This window comes from Schistocerca cancellata, chromosome 9, assembly GCF_023864275.1.
Source record: "Schistocerca cancellata isolate TAMUIC-IGC-003103 chromosome 9, iqSchCanc2.1, whole genome shotgun sequence".
In the NCBI taxonomy this organism is placed as follows: domain Eukaryota; kingdom Metazoa; phylum Arthropoda; class Insecta; order Orthoptera; family Acrididae; genus Schistocerca; species Schistocerca cancellata.
Genome location: NC_064634.1, coordinates 359,168,627 through 359,196,460, shown reverse-complemented (window position 1 = coordinate 359,196,460; position 27,834 = coordinate 359,168,627). Strand labels below are relative to the sequence as shown.

The window sequence follows — 27,834 nt, the reverse complement described above, 5'->3', positions numbered from 1 at the left end:
GAGCGTTAAACAACACAGTAGGAAGTAGTTGTGAAAAATTGCTAAATGAACCAAGAAAGTTATGCAAAAACGTTTTATAAATTGTGTGGAATTTTCTGTCGATGAAATGCACTAGTCTGGCAACTCTATGCTGACGTAAAATGTTGAACGGCTTAAACATCATGGTACTATACTGCGTCCATCATAAGAATAAACTTGATTTAAATATTATGACATGTATTCTTCCACGTTACCTGGAATCACATTGGATTTCGTTTCTCGCTGAGCTAACGCCGAGCTGTCTCGAGTAGAGTCTAGTACGGTAATAAGGATACGGTTTATGCAGTGAGTTACGCACACCTGGTCTGTGCGATAACACGGGACAATTGCTTTGCCGGCACATTTGCCACGGACAGCACTGGCACAGCTACCTTGTGCAACAAATCTGCATTGAGCAGCATCAGTTAAAACTTAAAAAGAGACGAGCAGAGAAACAATATAGCTTCGAATGTCGCTTAATTTTTAAAGAGAGTGTAATAATATTTAGCAGAACTTCAGCACTACCGCACGATTGTTAGGGGATCAGATGGAAAGCATAAAATTTCCCCGTTCTTAGCTAACGTAGTATTGTACCGTAATTGCAAATAAGAGTGTTGAATATTTCTAACTTAAACATGGGATAATCTTTCTGATCGAGCTACGTGTAACGAAAAAGCGTATTGTCATATACACTCCTGGAAATGGAAAAAAGAACACATTGACACCGGTGTGTCAGACCCACCATACTTGCTCCGGACACTGCGAGAGGGCTGTACAAGCAATGATCACACGCACGGCACAGCGGACACACCAGGAACCGCGGTGTTGGCCGTCGAATGGCGCTAGCTGCGCAGCATTTGTGCACCGCCGCCGTCAGTGTCAGCCAGTTTGCCGTGGCATACGGAGCTCCATCGCAGTCTTTAACACTGGTAGCATGCCGCGACAGCGTGGACGTGAACCGTATGTGCAGTTGACGGACTTTGAGCGAGGGCGTATAGTGGGCATGCGGGAGGCCGGGTGGACGTACCGCCGAATTGCTCAACACGTGGGGCGTGAGGACTCCACAGTACATCGATGTTGTCGCCAGTGGTCGGCGGAAGGTGCACGTGCCCGTCGACCTGGGACCGGACCGCAGCGACGCACGGATGCACGCCAAGACCGTAGGATCCTACGCAGTGCCGTAGGGGACCGCACCGCCACTTCCCAGCAAATTAGGGACACTGTTGCTCCTGGGGTATCGGCGAGGACCATTCCCAACCGTCTCCATGAGGCTGGGCTACGGTCCCGCGCACCGTTAGGCCGTCTTCCGCTCGCGCCCCAACATCGTGCAGCCCGCCTCCAGTGGTGTCGCGACAGGCGTGAATGGAGGGACGAATGGAGACGTGTCGTCTTCAGCGATGAGAGTCGCTTCTGCCTTGGTGCCAATGATGGTCGTATGCGTGTTTGGCGCCGTGCAGGTGAGCGCCACAATCAGGACTGCATACGACCGAGGCACACAGGGCCAACACCCGTCATCATGGTGTGGGGAGCGATCTCCTACACTGGCCGTACACCACTGGTGATCGTCGAGGGGACACTGAATAGTGCACGGTACATCAAAACCGTCATCGAACCCATCGTTCTACCATTCCTAGACCGGCAAGGGAACTTGCTGTTCCAACAGGACAATGCACGTCCGCATGTATCCCGTGCCACCCAACGTGCTCTAGAAGGTGTAAGTCAACTACCCTGGCCAGCAAGATCTCCAGATCTGTCCCCCATTGAGCATGTTTGGGACTGGATGAAGCGTCGTCTCACGCGGTCTGCACGTCCAGCACGAACGCTGGTCCAACTGAGGCGCCAGGTGGAAATGGCATGGCAAGCCGTTCCACAGGACTACATCCAGCATCTCTACGATCGTCTCCATGGGAGAATAGCAGCCTGCATTGCTGCGAAAGGTGGATATACACTGTACTAGTGCCGACATTGTGCATGCTCTGTTGCCGGTGTCTATGTGCCTGTCGTTCTGTCAGTGTGATCATGTGATGTATCTGACCCCAGGTATGTGTCAATAAAGTTTCCCCTTCCTGGGACAATGAATTCACGGTGTTCTTATTTCAATTTCCAGGAGTGTATTTAGCAGAACTTCAGCACTACCGCACGCTTATTAGGGGATCAGATGGAAAGCATAAAATTCTCCCGTTCTTAGCTAACGTAGTATTGTACCGTAATTGCAAATAAGAGTGTTGAATATTTCTAACTTAAACATAGGATAATCTTTCTGATCGAGCTACGTGTAACGAAAAAGCGTATTGTCATATACTTAAATACTGGAGCCACTGTAGGTATTACGTAAGTTAGTCGTTCGGTAACCTCTGAACTTTCATATCCGAATCGGAGAAATACATTTTAGACTGGAACTGTCTGTCATCTGCTACGTTGATAACGATTCGGTCAACAACAGAATCCACGAGGCCATCCAAGCGCCACGTTACGGTCCTCTTCCTTTGATATGCCGTTCTGTATCCCACCAGCGATCAGCATTGACGTGTGACAAAGCCTTGTGCATTAGTTCTGGCACCTTAAATGTTTTGTTATTCCGCGCGACAAATCCCTTAACTTGGCTCCAGATCAGTTTCGTTGGGGTTGTACTGCAACGGTACTGTGGCAACTGTAAAAATGCAGCATTTGCAGAGTCTGCTCGACGTTGTGAAAATCATTTTTCAAGTTTCTATGTCGCTCGTCCCTCTAGCCCGTGTGAGACCACACATGTAATATAAAACAAAAGACAGAGTCCAGATAAAGTGGATCTGATTTTTCATTATTGTACTAAAATATTAATTGGTTATATTTATCTAAGAATTTATATTTTCAATGAAAGTTGGAATTTTGCGCTCAATATGTAGCGAGAAGCAAGAAGACTTACATTTTTCATAAAAAATGATGATTAAATAAGTGTTAATTAGCACAAATTTGATGAATTTTACATTTAAAGGATGTAGGTATTCCAAACTGAACAAAAAAAGAAAAAGAAGAAAAACCAAAGCGAGTCTCGAACCATTGATCGATGGACTATATGAGCGTACCATTCTATAACCCTACCTGTGCAACTATGCATCCGTTGTTGTAAAGGTATAAACTGTAGAAAATACACTTCCCCACAACACTTCAAAGCTGATTTTTTTCCCGTAAACTTGTGAAAAACTTCGAGAACAATCGGTTTCTTGTCACTTTTTAACGGTGTTCCACTCGCTTGTACCGAGCATGATGCGGCGTCAGCAATTTTCAAACTGTGTATTAACAGCGCGACCAATCAGAACACAACAGCACAGAGATTAGGACTGTATACGATTTTTTTAAACAAAAACTATATTGCTAAAGCGTGATTAAGAAACACGTTGATGGGTGTTAATACATTAGCATATGTTTAAGTTTCATTTACCGCAACTTAGTAATAAGATATCTAATACATAAGTAAGACCTACTTCCAAGAGCATAACAACACCAGTGTACATGTGCTACGGCTTCTGACCAATCGGGCAGATGATCTCAGCAGTTTCGTCCTATAAGACCTTACCACAAATCTGACCAATCGTCGTGTTTGGGTTTGTTTACATCACGTCTATTCTTATGACAAACAAAAAATACATATTGTTGAAAACGTAATAGACTGGCAGGTAGTGTTAATAAAGTCCATTGTCAATTCACCATCTACAACAACAACTGACAATTCCAAGACTCATTCTGCGCCAGATATTCAAAGAACAGTATCTTCTGTGTTCATAGCTACGACTTTTAAATGACACAAATCTGTAAGTCATAAAATATAATACAGTATAAATGAAAATGAAACTCAATTTCTGCTCAAGCCGTGCGATCTTCTGAGCGCCGGGAATTCGTCAGTTAGTTAGGGAGGAAAATAAAATTCAGTGATGGAACCTATTCTTACATCAGCGGATGCATAAAGAGACGAAACAGTCACGTTTAAGAAACAGGAAACCCACATATCATTTATGAGCCACCTCTTTGTATTAAAAGAGCAAATGTCTACTTCGGCTATTATACTGCTGACTTCTCTCCAAGCGACTGACGCGCCTGGAGTCACCATATGGACGTTCTCCTGTGAGACAAGCTGCTTGTTTCCGATACAACATTGACAATGTATTCTAACACTCACACCCCCGTATTGACGCTGGAACACACAAATTACATCACGATTAAATACTACTGTCTCCAGCCGACTTCCCTCCAAGCGACTAACGCGGATACGGTCACTGTATGGACGTTCTCCTGTGAGACAACCTGCTTGTTTCCGATGCAACATTGACAGTTTATTCTAACACACACATCCTCGTACTGACGATGGAACACACAAATTGCATCACGATTAAATACTACAGTCTCCAGCCGACTTCCCTCCAAGCGACTAACGCGGATACGGTCACTGTATGGACGTTCTCCTGTGAGACAAGCTGCTTGTTTCCGATACAACATTGACAATTTATTCTAACATTCACACCCTCTTATTGACGCTGGAACACACAAATTACATCACGATTAAATACTACAGTCTCCAGCCGTCTTCCCTCCAAGCGACTAACGCGGATACGGTCACTGTATGGACGTTCTCCTGTGAGACAACCTACTTGTTTCCGATGCAACATTGACAGTTTATTCTAACACACACATCCTCGTACTGACGCTGGAACACACAAATTACATCACGATTAAATACTACAGTCTCCAGCCGACTTCCCTCCAAGCGACTAACGCAGATACGGTCACTGTATGGACGTTCTCCTGTGAGACAAGCTGCTTGTTTCCGATACAACATTGACAATTTATTCTAACATTCACACCCTCGTATTGACGCTGGAACACACAAATTACATCACGATTAAATACTACAGTCTCCAGCCGACTTCCCTCCAAGCGACTAACGCGGATACGGTCACTGTATGGACGTTCTCCTGTGAGACAAGCTGCTTGTTTCCGATACAACATTGACAATTTATTCTAACATTCACACCCTCGTATTGACGCTGGAACACACAAATTACATCACGATTAAATACTACAGTCTCCAGCCGACTTCCCTCCAAGCGACTAACGCGGATACGGTTACTGTATGGACGTTCTCCTGTGAGACAACCTACTTGTTTCCGATGCAACATTGACAGTTTATGCTAACACACACATCCTCGTACTGACGATGGAACACACAAATTACATCACGATCAAATACTACAGTCTCCAGCCGTCTTCCCTCCAAGCGACTAACGCGGATACGGTCACTGTATGGACGTTCTCCTGTGAGACAACCTACTTGTTTCCGATGCAACATTGACAGTTTATTCTAACACACACATCCTCGTACTGACGATGGAACACACAAATTGCATCACGATTAAATACTACAGTCTCCAGCCGACTTCCCTCCAAGCGACTAACGCGGATACGGTCACTGTATGGACGTTCTCCTGTGAGACAAGCTGCTTGTTTCCGATACAACATTGACAATTTATTCTAACATTCACACCCTCGTATTGACGCTGGAACACACAAATTACATCACGATTAAATACTACAGTCTCCAGCCGACTTCCCTCCAAGCGACTAACGCGGATACGGTCACTGTATGGACGTTCTCCTGTGAGACAACCTACTTGTTTCCGATGCAACATTGACAGTTTATTCTAACACACACATCCTCGTACTGACGATGGAACACACAAATTACATCACGATTAAATACTACAGTCTCCAGCCGTCTTCCCTCCAAGCGACTAACGCGGATACGGTCACTGTATAGACGTTCTCCTGTGAGACAAGCTGCTTGTTTCCGATGCAACATTGACAGTTTAATCTAACACACACACCCCCGTATTGACGCTGGAACACACAAATTACATCACGATTAAATACTACAGTCTCCAGCCGACTTCCCTCCAAGCGACTAACACGGATACGGTCACTGTATGGACGTTCTCCTGTGAGACAACCTGCTTGTTTCCGATGCAACATTGACAGTTTATTCTAACACACACATCCTCGTACTGACGATGGAACACACAAATTGCATCACGATTAAATACTACAGTCTCCAGCCGACTTCCCTCCAAGCGACTAACGCGGATACGGTCACTGTATGGACGTTCTCCTGTGAGACAACCTACTTGTTTCCGATGCAACATTGACAGTTTATTCTAACACACACATCCTCGTACTGACGCTGGAACACACAAATTACATCACGATTAAATACTACAGTCTCCAGCCGACTTCCCTCCAAGCGACTAACGCGGATACGGTCACTGTATGGACGTTCTCCTGTGAGACAAGCTGCTTGTTTCCGATACAACATTGACAATTTATTCTAACATTCACACCCTCGTATTGACGCTGGAACACACAAATTACATCACGATTAAATACTACAGTCTCCAGCCGTCTTCCCTCCAAGCGACTAATGCGGATACGGTCACTGTATGGACGTTCTCCTGTGAGACAAGCTGCTTGTTTCCGATGCAACATTGACAGTTTATTCTAACACACACATCCTCGTACTGACGATGGAACACACAAATTGCATCACGATTAAATACTACAGTCTCCAGCCGACTTCCCTCCAAGCGACTAACGCAGATACGGTCACTGTATGGACGTTCTCCTGTGAGACAACCTGCTTGTTTCCGATGCAACATTGACAGTTTATTCTAACACACACATCCTCGTACTGACGATGGAACACACAAATTGCATCACGATTAAATACTACAGTCTCCAAACGACTTCCCTCCAAGCGACTAACGCGGATACGGTCACTGTATGGACGTTCTCCTGTGAGACAAGCTGCTTGTTTCCGATACAACATTGACAATTTATTCTAACACTCACACCCTCGTATTGACGCTGGAACACACAAATTACATCACGATTAAATACTACAGTCTCCAGCCGTCTTCCCTCCAAGCGACTAATGCGGATACGGTCACTGTATGGACGTTCTCCTGTGAGACAACCTACTTGTTTCCGATGCAACATTGACAGTTTATTCTAACACACACATCCTCGTACTGACGATGGAACACACAAATTGCATCACGATTAAATACTACAGTCTCCAGCCGACTTCCCTCCAAGCGACTAACGCGGATACGGTCACTGTATGGACGTTCTCCTGTGAGACAAGCTGCTTGTTTCCGATACAACATTGACAATTTATTCTAACATTCACACCCTCGTATTGACGCTGGAACACACAAATTACATCACGATTAAATACTACAGTCTCCAGCCGACTTCCCTCCAAGCGACTAACGCGGATACGGTCACTGTATGGACGTTCTCCTGTGAGACAACCTACTTGTTTCCGATGCAACATTGACAGTTTATTCTAACACACACATCCTCGTACTGACGATGGAACACACAAATTACATCACGATTAAATACTACAGTCTCCAGCCGTCTTCCCTCCAAGCGACTAACGCGGATACGGTCACTGTATGGACGTTCTCCTGTGAGACAAGCTGCTTGTTTCCGATGCAACATTGACAGTTTAATCTAACACACACACCCCCGTATTGACGCTGGAACACACAAATTACATCACGATTAAATACTACAGTCTCCAGCCGACTTCCCTCCAAGCGACTAACACGGATACGGTCACTGTATGGACGTTCTCCTGTGAGACAACCTGCTTGTTTCCGATGCAACATTGACAGTTTATTCTAACACACACATCCTCGTACTGACGATGGAACACACAAATTGCATCACGATTAAATACTACAGTCTCCAGCCGACTTCCCTCCAAGCGACTAACGCGGATACGGTCACTGTATGGACGTTCTCCTGTGAGACAACCTACTTGTTTCCGATGCAACATTGACAGTTTATTCTAACACACACATCCTCGTACTGACGCTGGAACACACAAATTACATCACGATTAAATACTACAGTCTCCAGCCGACTTCCCTCCAAGCGACTAACGCGGATACGGTCACTGTATGGACGTTCTCCTGTGAGACAAGCTGCTTGTTTCCGATACAACATTGACAATTTATTCTAACATTCACACCCTCGTATTGACGCTGGAACACACAAATTACATCACGATTAAATACTACAGTCTCCAGCCGTCTTCCCTCCAAGCGACTAATGCGGATACGGTCACTGTATGGACGTTCTCCTGTGAGACAAGCTGCTTGTTTCCGATGCAACATTGACAGTTTATTCTAACACACACATCCTCGTACTGACGATGGAACACACAAATTGCATCACGATTAAATACTACAGTCTCCAGCCGACTTCCCTCCAAGCGACTAACGCAGATACGGTCACTGTATGGACGTTCTCCTGTAAGACAACCTGCTTGTTTCCGATGCAACATTGACAGTTTATTCTAACACACACATCCTCGTACTGACGATGGAACACACAAATTGCATCACGATTAAATACTACAGTCTCCAAACGACTTCCCTCCAAGCGACTAACGCGGATACGGTCACTGTATGGACGTTCTCCTGTGAGACAAGCTGCTTGTTTACGATACAACATTGACAATTTATTCTAACACTCACACCCTCGTATTGACGCTGGAACACACAAATTACATCACGATTAAATGCTACAGTCTCCAGCCGACTTCCCTCCAAGCGACTAACGCAGATACGGTCACTGTATGGACGTTCTCCTGTTAGACAACCTGCTTGTTTCCGACGCAACATTGACAGTTTATTCTAACACACACATCCTCGTACTGACGATGGAACACACAAATTGCATCACGATTAAATACTACAGTCTCCAGCCGACTTCCCTCCAAGCGACTAACGCGGATACGGTCACTGTATGGACGTTCTCCTGTGAGACAAGCTGCTTGTTTCCGATACAACATTGACAATTTATTCTAACACTCACACCCTCGTATTGACGCTGGAACACACAAATTACATCATGCTTAAATACTGCAGTCTCCAGCCGACTTCCCTCCAAGCGACTAACGCGGATACGGTCACTGTATGGACGTTCTGCTGTGAGACAAGCTGCTTGTTTCCGATACAACATTGACAATTTATTATAACACTCACACCCTCGTATTGACGCTGGAACACACAAATTACATCACGATTAAATGCTACAGTCTCCAGCCGACTTCCCTCCAAGTGACTAACGCAGATACGGTCACTGCATGGACGTTCTCCTGTGAGACAACCTGCTTGTTTCCGATGCAACATTGACAGTTTATTCTAACACACACATCCTCGTACTGACGATGGAACACACAAATTACATCACGATTAAATACTACAGTCTCCAGCCGACTTCCCTCCAAGCGACTAACGCGGATACGGTCACTGTATGGACGTTCTCCTGTGAGACAAGCTGCTTGTTTCCGATACAACATTGACAATTTATTCTAACACTCACACCCTCGTATTGACGCTGGAACACACAAATTACATCATGCTTAAATACTGCAGTCTCCAGCCGACTTCCCTCCAAGCGACTAACGCGGATACGGTCACTGTATGGACGTTCTGCTGTGAGACAAGCTGCTTGTTTCCGATACAACATTGTCAATTTATTATAACACTCACACCCTCGTATTGACGCTGGAACACACAAATTACATCACGATTAAATACTACAGTCTCCAGCCGACTTCCCTCCAAGCGACTAACGCGTATATGGTCACTGTATGGACGTTCTCCTGTGAGACAACCTGCTTGTTTCCGATGCAACATTGACAGTTTATTCTAACACACACATCCTCGTACTGACGATGGAACACACAAATTGCATCACTATTCAATACTACAGTATCCACCAGACTTCTCTCCAAGCGACTAACGTGGCTACTGTCCCCGTATGGACGCTCTCCTGTGAGACAAGCTGCTTGTTTCCGATGAACCACTGACAGTTTATTGTAACCCATGCACCTTCGTATTGACGAGGGAACACACAAATTGCGTCACGATTCAATACTTCAGCCTCCAACCGTTTACTCTCCAAGCGACGAACGCGGCAACGGACACCCTATGGACGTTCTCCTGTGAGACAAGCTGCTTGTTTCCGATGAACAACTGACAGTTTATTGTAAGCCATGCACCTTCGTATTGACGTTGGAACACACAAATTTCGTCGCGATTCGATACTTCAGTCTCAAACTGAATTCACTTCAAACGACTAACTTGACCATGGTCACCGTCAGGACATTCTCCTGGGAGTCAAGTTGCTTGTTTCCGATGCACAACTGACAGTTTATTGTAGCACTCGCTCATTCGTATTGACGATGGAACACATAAATTACGTCGAGATTCAATACTTCAGTCTCCAGCGAACTTCACTCCAAGCGACTAACTCGGCTACGGTCAACATATGGACGTTCTCCTGTGAGACGAGCTGCTTGTTTCCGATGCAACACTGACAGTTTATTGTAAACCTCAGACCCTCGTATTGACGATGGAACACACAAATTGCGTCACGATTCAATACTACATTTTCCAGCCGACTTCTCTCCAAGCAATTAACACGGCTACGGTCACACTATGGCCGTTCTCCTGTGAGACAAGTTGCTTGTTTCCGATGCGTTTATTGTAACCCTAACACCATCGTATTGATAATGGAACACACAAATTGGGTCACGATTCAATACTTCAGACTCCAGCCGACTTCTCTCGAAGTGAATAACGTGTCTACTGTCACCGTATGGACGTTCTCCAGTGAGACAAGATGCTTGTTTCCGATGAACAACTGACAGTTTATTGTAACACTCGCTTCCTCGTATTGACGATGGAACACAGAAATTGCGTCACGATTCAATAGTATAGTCCAAAGCCGGCTTCTCTCCGAGCGACTACTGCGACTAAGGTCACCATATGGACGTTCTCCTGTGAGACAAATTGTTTGTTTCAAATGCAACACTGGCAGTTTATTGTAACACTCAAAAACTCGTATAGACGATGGAACACACAAATTGCGACACGATCCAATACTTCAGTCTCCAGACTAATTCTCTCCAGGCGCGTATCGCAGCTACGGTCACCATATGGACATTCTCCTGTGAGACAAGTTGCTTGGTTCCGAGGCAACACTGACAGTTTATTGTAACCCACACACCATCGTATTGACGATGGAACACACAAATTGCGTCAAGATTGAATACTTCAGTCTCCAGCCGACTTCTCTCCAAGTGACTAACGAGAAACGGTCACCGTTTGGACGTTCTCCTGTGAGACAACTCATAGTTTCCGATGCAACACTCTCAGTTTATTGTAACTCTCACACCTTCGTATTGACGATGGAACACACAAATTGCGTCAGGATTCAATATTACAGTCTCCAGATGCCTTATCTCCAAGCGACTAATGCAGCTACGGTCACCGTATGGACGATCTCTTGTGAGAAAAGCTGCTTGTTTCCTATGCACCTCTGACATTTTATTGTGGCACTCGCACCTTTGTATTGCTGATGGAACACACAAATTGCGTCGCTATTCAATACTTCAGTCTCCAGACGACTCCTCTCCTAGCGACTAACAAGGCAATGGTCACCGTATGGACGTTCTCCTAACAGTCAAGTTGCTTGGTTCCGATGCACAACTAACAGTTTATTGTAACACGCGCACCCTCGTATTGACGACGAAACCCACAAATTGCGTCAAATACAATACTACAGTCTCCATTCGACTTCTCACCAAGCGATTAATGCAGCTATGGTCACCGTATGATCGTTCTCCTGTGAGACAAGTTGCTTCTTTCCGGTGCAACACTGACAGTTTATTGTAACCCTCGCACCTTCGTATTGACGATGGGACACACAAATTGCGTCGGGATTAATTACTTCAGTCTCTAGCAGAGTTCTTTCAAAGCGACTAACGCGGCTATTGTCACCATATGGACGATCTCCCGGGAGTCAAGTTGCTTGATTCCGATGCACAGCTGCCAGTTTATTGTAACCCTCGCACCCTCGTGTTAACGATGGAACACACAAACTGCGTCACGATTCAATACTAGAGTCTCCAGCCGAATTCTCTGAAAGTGACAAACGTATCTAAGGTCACCGTATGGTCGTTCACCTGTGAGACAAGTTGTTTATTTCCGATGCAACACTGATAGTTTATTGTAACCCTCACATCCTCGTATTGACGATGGAACACACAAATGGCGTCAATATTCAGTACTTCATTCTCCAGACTAATTCTCGCCAAGGGACTAATGCGCGTACGGCCACCGTATGGACTTTCTCCTGTCAGACAACTTGCTTGTTCCCGATTCAACACTGACAGTTTATTGTAACACTCGCAGCCTCGTATTGGCGATGGAACACACAAATTACTTGACGATTCAATATTACACTCTCCAATCGACTTTCCTCCAAGCGACTATCGCAACTACGGTCACGTTCTGTTCTGAGACAAGCTGCTTGTTTCCGAAGCACCACTGACATTTTATTGTAACACTTGCACCTTAGTATTAACGATGGAACACACAAATAGTGACGCAATTCAATACTTCACTCTCCAGCAGATTTCTCTCCTAGCGCCGAACACGGTTATGGTCACCATATGGACGTTCTCCTGGGAGTGGAGATGCTTGTTTCCGATGCACAACAGACAGTTTATTGCACCCCTCGCACACTCGTATTGATGATAGAACACACAAATTGCGACACGATTCAATACTACAGACTACAGCCGACTTGTGTTCAAGCAACTAACGTGGCAACGGTCACCGTATCGACGTTCCAATGTGGGACAAGTTGCTTGTTTCCGCTGATTTTATTGTAAACCTCACACCCTCGTATTGACGATGGATCATACAACTTGCGTCACGATGCAATACTTTAGTCTCGAGACTAATTCTCTCCAGGCGCTTAACACAGCTACGGTCACTGTATGGATGTTCTCCTGAGAGACAAGCTGCTTGTTTCCGATGCAACACTGACAGTAAATTGTAATCCTCACACCATCGTATTGAGGATGGAACACACAAATTGCGCCGCCATTCAGTACTTCAGTCGCCAGCAGACCTCTCTCCTAGCGACTAACGTGGCTACGGTCACCGTATGGAAATTCTCCTATGAGACAAGTTGCATGTTTCCGATCCAACACTGACAGTTTATTGTAACCCTCGCACCCTCGTATAGAAGATGGAACACACAAATTGCGTCACGATTCAATACTTCAGTCTCCATCCAACTTCTCTCAACATATAACGCGGCTACGGTCAACATACGGACGTTCTCCTGTGAGACAAGCTGCTTGTTTCCGATGCACCACTGACATTTTATTGTAACACTTGCACCTTAGTATTAACAATGGAACACACAAATTGAGACACGATTCAATACTACAGTCTCCAGCCGCCTTGTTTTCAAACGACTAATGTATCTCAGTCACTTTATGGTCGTTATCGTGTGGGACAAGTTGCTTGATTCCGGTGCTTTTACTGTAACCCTCACACCCTCGTATTGACGATGAAACATGCACCTTGCGTCGCGGTGCTATACTTCAGTCTCCACACTAATTCTCTCCAGGCGCCTAATGCAGCTACGATCACCGTATGGACGTTCTCCTGTGAGACAAGCTGCTTGTTTCCCAGGCACCACTGACAGTTTATTGTAACCCTCACACCATGGTATTGACGATGGAACACACAAATTGCTTCACGATTGAATACTTCAGTCTCCAGCCGACTTCTCTCCAAGCGACTAACGCGACTACGGTCACCGTATGGACGTTCTACAGTGAGACATGCTGCTTTTTTCCGATGCAGCACTACAGTTTATTGTAACACTCGCACCCTCGTATTGACGATGGAACACACAAATTGCGTCTCGATCCAAATCTGCAGCCTCCAGCCGACTTCTCTCCAAGCGACTTACGCGGCTATGGTCACCGTATGGACATTCTCCTGTGAGATAAGTTGCTTTTTCCCGATGCAAAACTACTGTTTATTGTAACCCTCACACCCTCGTATTGACGATGGAACACACAAATTGCGTCACCATTCAATACTACAGTGTCCAACCGACTTCTCTCCAAGCGACTTACGCGGCTACAGTCACCGTATGGACATTCTACTGGGAGTCAAGTTGCATGTTTCCAATGCAACACTGACAGTTTATTGGAACACTCGCACTCTCGTATTGACGATGGAACACACAAATTGCGTTACGATCCAATACTACAGCCTCCAGCCGACTTCACTCCAAGCGACTCACGCGGCCACGGTCACCATATGGACGTTCACCTGTGAGAGAAGTTGCTTTTTTCCGATGCAAAACTACAAGTAATTGTAACCCTCACACCCTCGTATTTACGGTGGAACACACAAATTGCGTCACGATTCAATAGTACAGTCTCCGGCGAATTACGCAGCTATGGTCACCGTATGAACGTTCTCCAGGGAGTCAAATTGCTTGTTTCCGATGCACAACTGACAGTTTATTGTAACCCTCGCATCTTCGCAAAGGCGATTGATCACACAAATTGCGCCGCGATTCAAAACCACAGCCTCCAGCCGACTTCTCTCCAAGCGACTAACTCGGCTACGGTCACCGTATGGCGATCTCCTGCGAGACAAGTTGCCTGTTTCCGATGCAACACTGACTGTTTATTGTAACTCTCACACCACCGTATTAACGATGGAACACCAAATTGCGTCACGATTCAATACCTCAGTCTCCAGCAGACTTCTCTCCAAGCGACTAACGCGGCTCTGGTAACCGTATGAATGTTCTCCTGTCAGACAAGCTGCTTGTTTCCGATGCAACACTGACAGTTTATTGTAACCCTCGCACCTTCGTATTGACGATGGAACACACAAATTGCGTCGGGATTCATTACTTCATTCATTAGCCGAGTTCTTTCAAAGCCACTAACGCGGCTATGGTCAATGTATGGACGTTCCCCTTGGAGTCAAGTTGATGGTTCTGGTGCACAGCTGCCAGTTTAGTGTAACCCTCGCACCCTCGTATTTACGATGGAACACTTAAATTGCGTCGGGATTTGTTACTAGTCTCCAGCCGACTTCTCACCAAGCGACTAAAACAGCTATGGTCAACGTATGGACATTCACTTACGAGACAATCTGCTTGTTTCCAGTGTTAAACTGACAGTTTATTGTGACCCTCACACACTCGTATTGACGATGGAACACACAAATTTCGTCACGATTCAATACGTAAGTCTCCAGCCGGACTCTCTTAAAGTGACTAATGCTGCCTCGATCACCGTATGGACGTTCTCCAGCGACTTGTCTCCAAGCGACTAACGCGGCTACAGTCACCGTATCGAGGTTCTCCTCTGGGATAAGTTGCTTGTTTCCGATGCAGCAATAACAGTTTATTGTAACCCACGCACCTTCGCATTTACGACGGAACACACTAATTGCATCGCGATTCAATACTTCGGTCTCCAGCCAAAATCGTTCCTAGCGAATAATGCGGCTATGGTCACCATGAGGACGTTCACCTGGGAGTCAAGGTGCTTGCTTCCAATGCACAACTGACAGTTTATTGAAACCCTCGCATCTACGGATTTACGATGGATCACACAAATTGCGTCGCGATACTATACTACGGCCTCCAGCCAACTTCTCTCCAAGCGACTAACGCGGCTACGGTCACCGTATCGTCGTTCTCCTGTGAGACAAGTTGGTTGTTTCCGATGCAACACTGACAGTTTATTGTAATCCTCGCACCCTCGTATTGACGATGGAACACACAAATTGTGTCACGATGTAATGCTGCAGTCTCCAGTCGACTTCTCCCCAAGCGACTAACGCGGCTACGGTCACCGTATGGACGTTCTCCATTGAGACAAGTTGCTTGTTTCCGATGCAACACCGACAGTTTATTGTAACCTTCGCACCCTCGTATTAACGATGGAACACACAAATTTCGTCACGATTCAACACTGCAGTCTACAGCAGACTTCTTTCCAAGCGACTAACACAGGTACGGTCAAAATATGGTCGTACTCCTGTGAGACAAGCTGCTTGTTTCCGATGCACCGCTGACAGATTATTGTAGCCCTCGCACATTTGTATTGTCGATGGAACACACAAATTGCGTCGCGATTCAATACTTCAATTTCCAGCCGACTTCTCTCCCAGCGACTAACGTGACTACGGTCACCATATGGACGTTCTCCTGTGAGACAAGCTGTTGTTTCCGATGCAACACTGACAGTTTAATGTAATCTCACACCCACGTATTGACGATGGAACACACAAATCGCGTCACTATTCAATACTTCAGTCTTCAGCTGACTTCTCTCCAAGCGACTAACGCGGCAACGCTGCAGTCTCCAGTGGACTTCTCTCCAAGCGACTAACGCGGCTACGGTCACCGTATGGACGTTCTCCAGTGAGACAAGTTGCTTATTTCCGATGCAACACTGACAGTTTATTGTAACCTTCGCACCCTCGTATTAACGATGGAACACACAAATTTCGTCACGATTCAACACTGCAGTCTACAGCAGACTTCTTTCCAAGCGACTAACACAGGTACGGTCAAAATATGGTCGTACTCCTGTGAGACAAGCTGCTTGTTTCCGATGCACCGCTGACAGATTATTGTAGCCCTCGCACATTTGTATTGTCGATGGAACACACAAATTGCGTCGCGATTCAATACTTCAATTTCCAGCCGACTTCTCTCCCAGCGACTAACGTGACTACGGTCACCATATGGACGTTCTCCTGTGAGACAAGCTGTTGTTTCCGATGCAACACTGACAGTTTAATGTAATCTCACACCCACGTATTGACGATGGAACACACAAATCGCGTCACTATTCAATACTTCAGTCTTCAGCTGACTTCTCTCCAAGCGACTAACGCGGCAACGCTGCAGTCTCCAGTGGACTTCTCTCCAAGCGACTAACGCGGCTACGGTCACCGTATGGACGTTCTCCAGTGAGACAAGTTGCTTATTTCCGATGCAACACTGACAGTTTATTGTAACCTTCGCACCCTCGTATTAACGATGGAACACACAAATTTCGGCACGATTCAACACTTCAGTCTCCAGCCGACTTTTCTCCAAGCACCCTATATGGCTACGGTCACTGTATGGATTTTTTCCTGTGAGACAAGCTACTTGTTTCCGATGCAACACTGACAGTTTATTGTAACACTCACATGCACGTATTGGCGATGTAACACACAAATTGCGTCATGATTCAATACTACAGTCTCCAGCCTACTTCTATCCAAGCGAATAACGCAACTACGGTCCCCTTATCGACATTCTCCTGTGAGACAAGTTGCTTGTTTCCGATGCAGAACTAACAGTTTATTGGAATCCTCGTACCCTCGTACTGAAGATGGAACACACAAATTGCGTGACGATTAAATACTTCAGTCTCCTGACGACTTCTCTCCAAGCGCCTTACACAGCTACGGTCAACGTATGGACTTTCTCCTACGAGACAAGCTGCTTGTTTCCAGTGTAATACTGACAGTTTATTGTGACCCTCACACACTCGTATTGACGATGGAACACACAAATTGCGTCACGATTCAACACTTCAGTCTCCAGCCGACTTCTCTCCAAGCGACTAACACGGCTACGGTCACCGTATGGACGTTCTCCTGTGAGACAAGCTGCTTGTTTCCGACGCACCGCTGACAGATTATTGTAGCCCTCGCACATTTGTATTGCCGATGGAAAAACACAAATTGCGTCGCGATTCAATACTTCAATTTCCAGCCGACTTCTCTCCTAGCGACTAACGTGACTACGGTTACCGTATGGACGTTCTGCTGTGTGACAAGCTGCTTGTTTCCGATGCAGCACTGACAGATTATTGTAACTCTCGCACCTTCGTATTGACGATGGAACACACAAATTGCGTCGCGATTCAATACTTCAGTCTCCAGTCGACTTCTCTCCAAGCGACTAACGCGGCTACGGTTACCGTGTGGACGTTCTGCTGTGACACAAGTTGCTTGTTTCCGATGCAACACTGACAGATTATTGTAGCCCTCGCATCTTTGTATTGTCGATGGAACACAAAAACTGCATCGCCATTCAATACTGCAGTCTCTCTTTGAAAAAAAGAGACTTATGTTGCAACTTAAGTCGGTGGAAAACGTTACCGTAATTTCATTGAGGAACTGCCTTTTTTATATTGTCAGATACGACAGCGTACGGAAAAGCAATACCTCAGAGTTTTTTATTATGTTCTTAATATCGGTTGAGGTATTATTACTTGCCGTGCTTATCGCTCAGTCACTTTGCAGCTTCGCCGTTGTAAGATGCCATACTTTGCCGCTGGAGGGTTCCGAATTACAGCTTGTAACACGATGGTGTGTACAGGGTAACAATTATTGAACTATATGAAATCATTTTCCAAAAGTTTCGCGTACCGTTCGGTGGTTAGCGTGCCATCAAGGAATATCGCACCCATTATTCCGTGACTGGACATTGCACGCCACTCTGTCATTCGTTGACGGGATGAGACCTCTCACCCGTGAAATGCGGACATTCTGTCCCCCAAATGCACCAATTTTGATTATTGACGAACGTGTCGTAATGGAAGTGAGTTGTACCGTTAAAACAAACCATACATGCGCATACTACTTCCCAACATGCTCCGCGGCCAACCCTGCAGTTTGAACGTCCTAACGTAAACCGTTCAGAAGTTATGACGATTTTATTTCATGTAGTTCAACAATTGTCACACTGTATGTCGGTCCGTGAGAGAGTGCTGCGTCGAGTTTCTAACAGCGGAAAACGTGTCCCCAATTGAAATCTACGGAAAAACGAAAGCTGTGTGCGATGATGGTGGTATCGGCATCAGTAATTTGCGACGTTGGATCTTTCGTGCTCGTAACGAAGGAATCGAACACCTCAAAGTGTATGACAGAACTCGCAGTGGACGACCGTGTACGGCAACCGACGAGATTCGTCGGAATTGGGTTGATGAACTCATCAACGGAAATCGTCGGATAACACAGACTACTCCCAGGTAAGTGCGGCATATCACGAGAGCATGTTCAGGAAATCATTGCAGAACTGCGGTAAATAAACGATGGGTGCTTCGAATGCTCACTGCTGACATGAAACAGAGGAGACAGGATATCTGTCAACAATTTCTTTTGTTTTTCGAGCATGAGGATGATGGGGTCCTTAAAAATATTGTGACAGATAATGAAAGCTGGGTTCACCATTTTGAGCCAGAAAATGAGACAACATCTGTTAACAAAACTTTAATAACTCCTTGGAGAACTTCACTTTCATAGTCATGAAACAGTGCATGCAGAATTAAGGTTGTGGCTCCGTGAACAATGTCAATCATTCTGCAGTGATGGTATCAACAAATTTGTGTGTCGTTGGGAGAAATGTGTTTGTCGCCAAGGTGGCTATGTGTAGACATGAAGAACAAAGATGTAGAATGTTAATAAAGCACATTTTATTTAAGAAGCTTTAAGAGCTCACACATAAAAAATTCGGAGGCATTGCTTTCGGGACGCCGTCGTACAAAACACATGTGTCCTAATCCCACTGCTCATTTCTGAATAGAAATTCGATTTCTCAACAGCTCTAATCCTACCACATCGTGTTATCAAACGTAGTGCTTGTTTGAACAATCATCCCAGTAACATGTACACTACTGGTCATTAAAATTGCTACAACAAGAAGAAATGCAGATGAGAAACTGGTATTCATTGGACGAATATATTATACTACAACTAACATGTGATTACATTTTCACGCAATGTGGGTGCATAGATCCTGAGAAATCAGTACCCAGAACAACCACCTCTTGCCGTGAAAACGGCCTTCATACGCCTGGGCATTGAGTCAAACAGAGCTTGGATGGCGTGTACAGGTACAGCTGCCCATGCAGCTTCAACACGATACCACAGTCCATCAAGAGTAGTGACTGGCGTATTGTGACGAGCCAGTCGCTCGGCGACCATTGACCAGATGTTCTCAGTTGGTGAGAGATCTGGAGAATGTGCTAACCAGTGCAGCAGTCGAACATTTTCTGTATCCAGAAAGTACCCTACAGGACCTGCAACATGCGGTCGTGCATTATCCTGCTGAAATGTAGGGTTCCGCAGCGATCGAATGAAGGGTGGAGCAACGGGTCGTAACGCATCTGGAATGTAACGTCCACTGTTCAAAGTGCCGTCAATGCGAACAAGAGGTGACCGAGACGTGTAACCAATGGCACCCCATACCATCACGCGGGGTGCTACGCCAGTATGGCGATGACGAATATACGCTTCCAATGTGCGTTCACCGCCATGTCGCCAAACACGGATGCGACCATAATGATGCTATAAACAGAACCTGGATTCATCCGAAAAAAAAATGACGTTTTGCCATTCGTGCATGCAAGTTCATCGTTGAGAACACCATCGCAGGCGCTCCTGTCTGTGATGCAGCGTCAAGCGTAACCGCAGCCATGGTCTCCTAGCTGATAGTCCATGGTGCTGCAAACGTCGTCGAACTGTTCGTGCAGATGGTTGTTGTCTTGCAAACGTCCCCATCTGTTGACTCAGGGATCGAGACGTGGCTGCACGATCCGTTACAGCCATGCGGATAAGATGCCTGTCATCTCGACTGCTAGTGATACGAGGCCGTTGGGATCCAGCAAGGCGTTCCGTATTACCCCCGTGATGCCACCGATTCCATATTCTGCTAACAGTCATTGGATCTCGACCAACGCGAGCAGCAATGTCGCGATACGATAAACCGCAATCGCGATAGGCTACAATCCGACCGTTATCAAAGTGGGAAACGCGATGGTACGCATTTCTCCTCCTTACACGAGGCATCACAACAACGTTTCACCAGACAACGCCGGTCAACTGCTGTTTGTGTATGAGAAATCGGTTGGAAACTTTCCTCAGCACGTTGTAGGTGTCGCCACCGGCGGCAACCTTGTGTGAATGCTCTGAAAAGGTAATCATTTGCATATCACAGCATCTTCTTCCTGTCGGTTAAATTTCGCGTCTGTAGCACGTCATCTTCGTGGTGTAGCAATTTTAATGGCCAGTAGTGTATGTAAGGTAAGGTAATGTTAATGTGCCGCGTTCTGGCCATAGACATCCCAGTCAGGCCCGACTGACCAGCGTGTCATACTTGCCCTATGGCGTCATCGTGTGCAGTATGGAGGGATATGTTGTCAGCACATGGCTCTCCTACTCGTTGTCGGGTTTCATGACGTTTGAACCACTACTAATAGGTCGTGAGTTGGCCTCACGAATCCGAGTGAGTCCATATCAATCCTCCAAAAAAGGAAAAATCCATGACTATTATGCATTTAATAATAATGTTTTATCGTGTATTAAGTTTTGCGTGCTTTGTGGAGCAAGTATGGTGCAGGGCCTACAGTAAAATTATTGACCTGCCTCCTACGCTCGTACCGTTGATGCGAGGAACGTAACTTTCGTTGTTCACTGATACATACCTGCAGCAGAGTCATCCTGGAGAGCGTGTAGATTCCGCAGATCTTGAGGCTGAGGGCCCTCGAGGTGCTGAGGCAGAGCATGTGCACCAGGCGCCAGCAGCGGACGTCGCCGTCCGGCCAGTCACCGCTGAAGGCCGACCGTATAAGGCGTTCGCTCTGTAAAACAGAGCATTATGGGTATAGCGGCTGTGAACTGTGTCGTAATACATCGGCAGCGAACCTATGATCTAGGACAACAGTGTGATATGCTTTATACTCAGCTAGACAGTTACCAAACAGCTGTTTAAGTATAGAGCACGTGTGGAACCATCTCGACCGTCATCTCTACCCTAGTTCCACTACCCATGATACCAACGACCAGTTAAAACGGTTAGGGACAGTTTGCCTCAGGATAGGGTAGTATACGTGCAAATCGAGTTGACACTCGGCGCGGTGGATAATGGGAGCGACCATAAAGGCATTTCCCATTTACGGTCGCTCCCATGAACCTCTGCGCCTAGTATCAACTTACGAGAGCGCTCAACAACTAACGAAAGCACGTACGTTTTATTCTTGATTCTAATACAGTATAATATTCCCCAAACTTTTAACTACAAAACACTATCTTTCAACGTAATCTCTGTTCAATGCGATGGCCTTACGCCACATTACTGGGAGGACCTGAATGCCGACATGGTACGACGATGTCTTGCTGCATCACTAACCTCACCACCATCCACGGAATGCTTCCCGACTAGTGCATCCTTTTTCGGGGCAAACAGATGCCCTTCGTGGTCTTCTGTTATGTGGCAAGGAACCCAGCGGTCACACACCTTGAGACTGCTGGACAAGTGCGTCAACACCACCAATAGAGACGTTCAGTTGAGCAGCGAGGTGTTTGATTCGTTGACCTCCTCGAATGAGGGTGTCCGCACGTTCCAATATTGCAGTAGTCACAACCGTGTGCAGCCGGCCAACACGTGGAAGATGGGACAGGATTGCGCGACCTTTTGCAATGATGACAGACGCCTCACCCAACGACTTACCGAGAATTTGTTCAGTCTAGGTCTCTGTAGCCTATGAACATCTGCGATACTCTGGTTTTCCACCAAAAGAAAAGTAATGACAGTTCTCTGCTTCGAACGGACCTCCGCTACAGACGCCATTTTGTAGGCTACGTATAGGGCGCCACCTATCGGAAGATCATGATACTATAGTGGCTGAAGTGGGAATGTTCCACAGTGTCCCACTACAAATTCCGATTTTTTTTTCAGCCGAAACTGGCCTACACAAAAAGGTGTTGCCTTACTTATTGAAGGCATCTCGCAGTTTGCACGTATAGCACAACGGTATTATGACTCCCTTCTGAACCGATTCAATTCGCGCATCCAGGCCATATGTGGTGCAGTGTCATACTGATAACCAGTCTCTTACATGAAGATGGCATCTGTTCTTTCGGACATGTCCGAAAGAACAAATACCATCTTCATATAATTAAGGCTAACCGGCCATTGACCTTCTTCTGTGCTGGATGCACACGCATTGCCCGAACTCTTACGGGACTCGGTAAGATTTTCTGCCGCGAGTAATGAGTGTAATGGGCTGGGCCACTACTAATGTAGTGTGTGGACATTAAGATGGAAATGTGGGTCTCACAGGGAGCGTGTAAGGGATAAATCCCAGCAGTCGCCCTATCCGCTGTGCCCTCGGTGGCTCAGATGGATAGAGCGTCTGCCATGTAAGCAGGAGACCCCGAGTTCGAGTCCCGGTCGGGGCACACATTTTCAACTTCCCCGTTGATGTATATCAACGCCTGTCGACAGCTTAGGGTCTTGATTTAATTACCTTTTCAACTGGTTTCTTACTGCCAAATTCTTCATCAATTTGACTCTGTTTTGTAATCACTGAAATAGCATCAAATACCTTCTAAGACCGTGAAGTTTCATTTTGTTTCGTCCAACTTTTCTGGGTGTTTCACATTTCTTGTCAGGTAGTGCATTCAAGACTTTGATAGAAGATGAATTCCACACTGGATGTTGACACAGTTTGCACTCAAAACACGGCCTCGTGGGATATAGGACCATGTCAGTGGTCAGGGGAATAACGTCGAATGTTTCGCGAGGATGTTGTAAACAGGCAAGTTTCAGCACCATGAACTATCTCGTGAAATGCAGTAAGTCCTGCAGATGATGGACAGCTGGTGCAGGGAGCTAAAATTGACTACCAGCTTAAATAAATGTAGCTGAGTGCACATAAAGAGGCGGAAAGAATCACTGATGTTCGATAAAATTAATTGTTGTTAAATCAGATGCCAGACTGAAATTTGTCGGAAGGACCTCAGGGAAATGTAATTCATCCATGAAAGAAGTGATCTCAAACTCACTCATTCGGCCGATTCTTGGGTATAACTCATCAACCTGGACCAATTTTATGTAGGATTCCTAGATATCTAAAGAAGACCGTAACATTTCGTCATGAGTTCGTTAAATAAACGTGAGAGGGTTGCAGAGATGCATATCAGACTCCAGTGGCAGGCTCTGCAAAAGAGGTGATGTGCGTCACGAGGAGTTTAAAACTCCAAGAGCACCTTTCCAAGAAGTGTCAGACAGTGTATTAGTTCCTGCCATATATATCTCGCAAAATGACCACAGCGAGAAAAGCAGAAAAATTTAAGATAAACAGAGGCTGACCGCCTGCCGTTATTCTCACGCTCCATTCGTAAACGGCAAAAATTTTCACCTTTCGCCATTACATTACAACGATGTCCTGTGCGACTACAAGTAACGAATTCCAACCCAGCTCTTCCATTCCTGGCAATGGACTCGCATTCGGGAGGACGACGCGACAGCTGAAATCCGCGTCCGGCCATCCAGATTTATTTTTGTCGTGATTTCCCTAAATCGCTCCAGGCAGAGGCAGGTATGGTTTCTTTGGAAGGGGACGGCAGATTTTTTTCCCCCATTCTAACAACATCCGAGCTTGTGCTCCGTATCTAATGGCGTCGAAGTCGAGGGGACGTTAAACCCAATCCTTCTTCCTTCCTTCTTTTGTAAATGGAGTAGGAATAAGGAAATGATGATGGTACCTGAAGTACCCTCGTCACACACTGTAGGGTGGCTCGTGAAATGTAGTTGCAGATGTCAGAGAGATATTGGAAAAGAGCTGTGGCAAGAGCCAAACAGTTGTCAAGAAACACCGAACAGAAATCTTCTCAGAATAAATTTTCATAATTTTATCACAAAGCTCTTTAGTCTCGTCAGTTTTATGTCACTTTCTAACTGACGAGGCCATTGGAGAAAGTAAGACCGAATTTTTTTTTAGTTTGATTTTGGTAGTGACACGACTAGCAATTTTTATTAATAGAGTGAAGATATTACTGTTTTCCTATTTTTACCATAGTGTACAGTATTTACGATCCTGCGGCCGATGAACGTATCCCCTTTATTTGTCATGAATTGCAAATGCTGCTACCAAGAGTAATGATTTTGTAGTGTAAAAGTAAAAATGGACGCTGAAGAGAGGTACATAAGAAAGACTCAGCTTGCTTTTACAGTTCAAAAGCTGAGCTGTACATTCTTACAATGTGCTAGGTCTTTGCAGACAATTTTATTCCTGGTCTCTAGTATGGAAGTGCTCTAAGAACACCTGAGGCGATTTAGAAATGTTCTGGTCACCCAGTTTATGCAGAAAACTTCGTTTCAGAAAAGCACCAAACACAACGTGAAGATAATTTCTCTAAAGAAGTTACTAAACGCATATCTAAGCTTCGAGCTACTGTACACAGATGACACTACGAAGGGAAATAAAAATATTACGTTGCAGGAGACTCTACTGTTCTCACACCTGTAAACCTCGTAGCTAACCACTGATTGAGATATTCACTCATCATAAAATAGGCAACTACTCCAGCACCCACAACACAAACAGATACGTCGAGAGAGATAGCAAATAATTCGCAGTTAACACAAAATAAATATAATAATAATAACAATAATAGTAACATTTGTTAAACGACTCACTGCTGGTCACTATTACAACTGCAATAATAATTATGTATAAATTATGTGTTCATTATTTTAAAATACGTGTGTTTTATGGTAGAACCCAGTGAAGATATCCGATATATAAGATCAAAACATTCTCAATAAAATTTAAATTGCTGTAGTGATTCTTTATTGCAAGATGTCTTCATAACGGATGTAACATCGTTTTAATTGCTGTGACCGGAACACACTATAGTAACGTAGTTAAGATTAATTTCTATTATTTTCTCCGTAACATAGGTCACCTCCGCGTGAATACAGATTCTGATCTTTTGCAGTAGTCTCGGTGTGAATAGAAAAGCATTTTGTTGGGATTTGGATAGGAATTTATGAATGGAACAGAACGTCTTGAAGCTGCGAAGTTGATTATTAGAGCTGTTTGTTTGCATTCTACAGCTTAAAAAAATTAAAAAACATCCTCCGAGCAGGCCTTGAAGGTCCAATGGTACCTCAGTCCTTAGGCACGCCGGACGCGTATACGGAAGGGCATGCGGTCGGGGTGAGGTTCACTGACCTGATTGATGATCCTTTGGCCGAGGAGGCAGAAGAGTGCGACCTGGTATGCATACAGTGATGAACCCATCAGCATCTTGAGAGTTTGCGCTATATCCCCGTCCTTCTGCAACAGCTAAAGTAATATTTACTCATAAATTTTTCGCAGTGTGAAAATGACTGTAACAAAAATACAATAACATGCCGTCTCCAAACGACGTAACTATTGAAATAAACAGAAATGGTGTTTCATAGAGTGTTGATTTTTTATTAGTTAAAATTTTTATGTTTTTCAACCCCGTTCATCCTATTTTATTGTAATATAACAGTTTTTTTTTATATCAGACAAAAGTATTATCAATAGTATTTTAGTATCACTTACACAATGCTTTTGGCAAATGACTGGAATGCCCTCTTTGAAATTCCGAAGGTAGCAGGGATAAAATACAGGGAGCGGAAGGCTATTTACAACTTTTACAGAAAGCAGACGGAATTTATAAGAGTAGAGGACCATGAAAGACAAGCAGTGGTTGAGAAGGGAGTGAGATAGCATTGTAGCCCATCCCCGATGTTATTCAATACGCAGACTGAGCAAGCTGCAAAGGAAACAAGAAAAATTTGAAGTTCGGTTCAAAGTTCGGGCTGAACAAACGAAAACTTTAAAGATCACCGATGACATTATGATTATGTCAGAGACAGCAAAGGATTTGAGGAGCGGCTGCACGGAAAGAACAAAGTCTTGAAAGGACGATAGAAGATGAACATCGACGAAAGCAGAACGAGGATTGTGGAATGATTAGATGGTAGAATGAGACACTTAAATTGGAAGATGCATTTTGCTATTAAAGCAGCAAAATAACTGCTGGTGGCCGAATAGAGAGGACATAAAATGTAGAGAGGCAAAGGCAAGAAACTCGTTTTTGTCAACATCTAACATAGATTTTGTAGTGACTTGGCAAGACAGTCACAATGCGAGGATGCCGAAATGCACGCGTTAAAGCTCACGCAGACTGGCGTGAGGTCTGGAACAGTTAAAGGAGTTGAGTCTAATAAATAAAGTACTAAGCTCTTTGAATACTTAACTTTAATCCACTATTGGAGACCATCGGTCTGACTGTACAGGCATCCATAGATAAATATTAAATGATACTGGCGCCTTGCTAGGTCGTAGCAATTGACGTAGCTGAAGGCTATGCTAACTATCGTCTCGGCAAATGAGAGCGCTATGTGTCAGTTCCATCTCTAGCAAAGTCGGCTGTACAACTGGGACGAGTGCTAGTACGTCTCACTAGACCTGCCGTGTGGCGGCGCTCGGTCTGCCATCACTGACAGTGGCGACACGCGGGTCCGTCGTATACTAACGGACCGCGGCCGATTTAAAAGCTACCACCTAGCAAGTGTGGTGTCTGGAGGTGACACCACAGATTTCAGTGTTAGAAAATATTTTGTAATGCCATTTGTATGGAGTGTAGCCAAGTGTGGAAGTGAAACAGGGACGATTAACAGTTTAGACACAAATAGAAGCTTTTGAAATGTGGTGCTACAGAAGAATGCTGAAGATTGGATGGGTAGATCGCACAACTAATGAGGTGATACTAAATAGAATTGGAGAGAAAAGAACTTTGTGGCACAACTTGACTTAAGGAAGGGATCAGTTGATAGGACACATTCTGAGTCATCAAGGGATCACCAATTTAGTATTAGAGGGAAGCGTGAGGGGAGGTATAAATTGTAGATGGAGGCCAAAAGATGAGTACAGTAAGCAGATTTAGAAGGATTCTGTTGCAGTAGTTATTCGGAGATGACGAGGCTTGCACAGGATAGAGTTACATGGAAAGCTGCATCAAACCAGTCTTCGAACTGAAG

General features: G+C 45.2%; 1 protein-coding gene and 1 non-coding gene across 2 annotated transcripts in view; one reads left to right on the top strand and one right to left on the bottom strand.

The window, feature by feature from the left end:
• LOC126101413 (uncharacterized) overlaps positions 1-27,834 on the bottom strand; it is a 141,823-nt gene that overhangs the window by 6,124 nt on the left and 107,865 nt on the right. The window contains exons 6-7 of the mRNA XM_049912075.1: positions 25,991-26,104; positions 21,455-21,610 (exon numbers count right to left, since the gene is read on the bottom strand). Coding sequence (XP_049768032.1) covers positions 21,455-21,610; positions 25,991-26,104 — 270 coding nt within the window. The remainder of the gene's footprint in view (positions 1-21,454; positions 21,611-25,990; positions 26,105-27,834) is intronic.
• Positions 23,136-23,210, top strand: Trnat-ugu (transfer RNA threonine (anticodon UGU)). The gene has a single exon. It is a non-coding gene; the product is annotated as a tRNA-Thr (tRNA).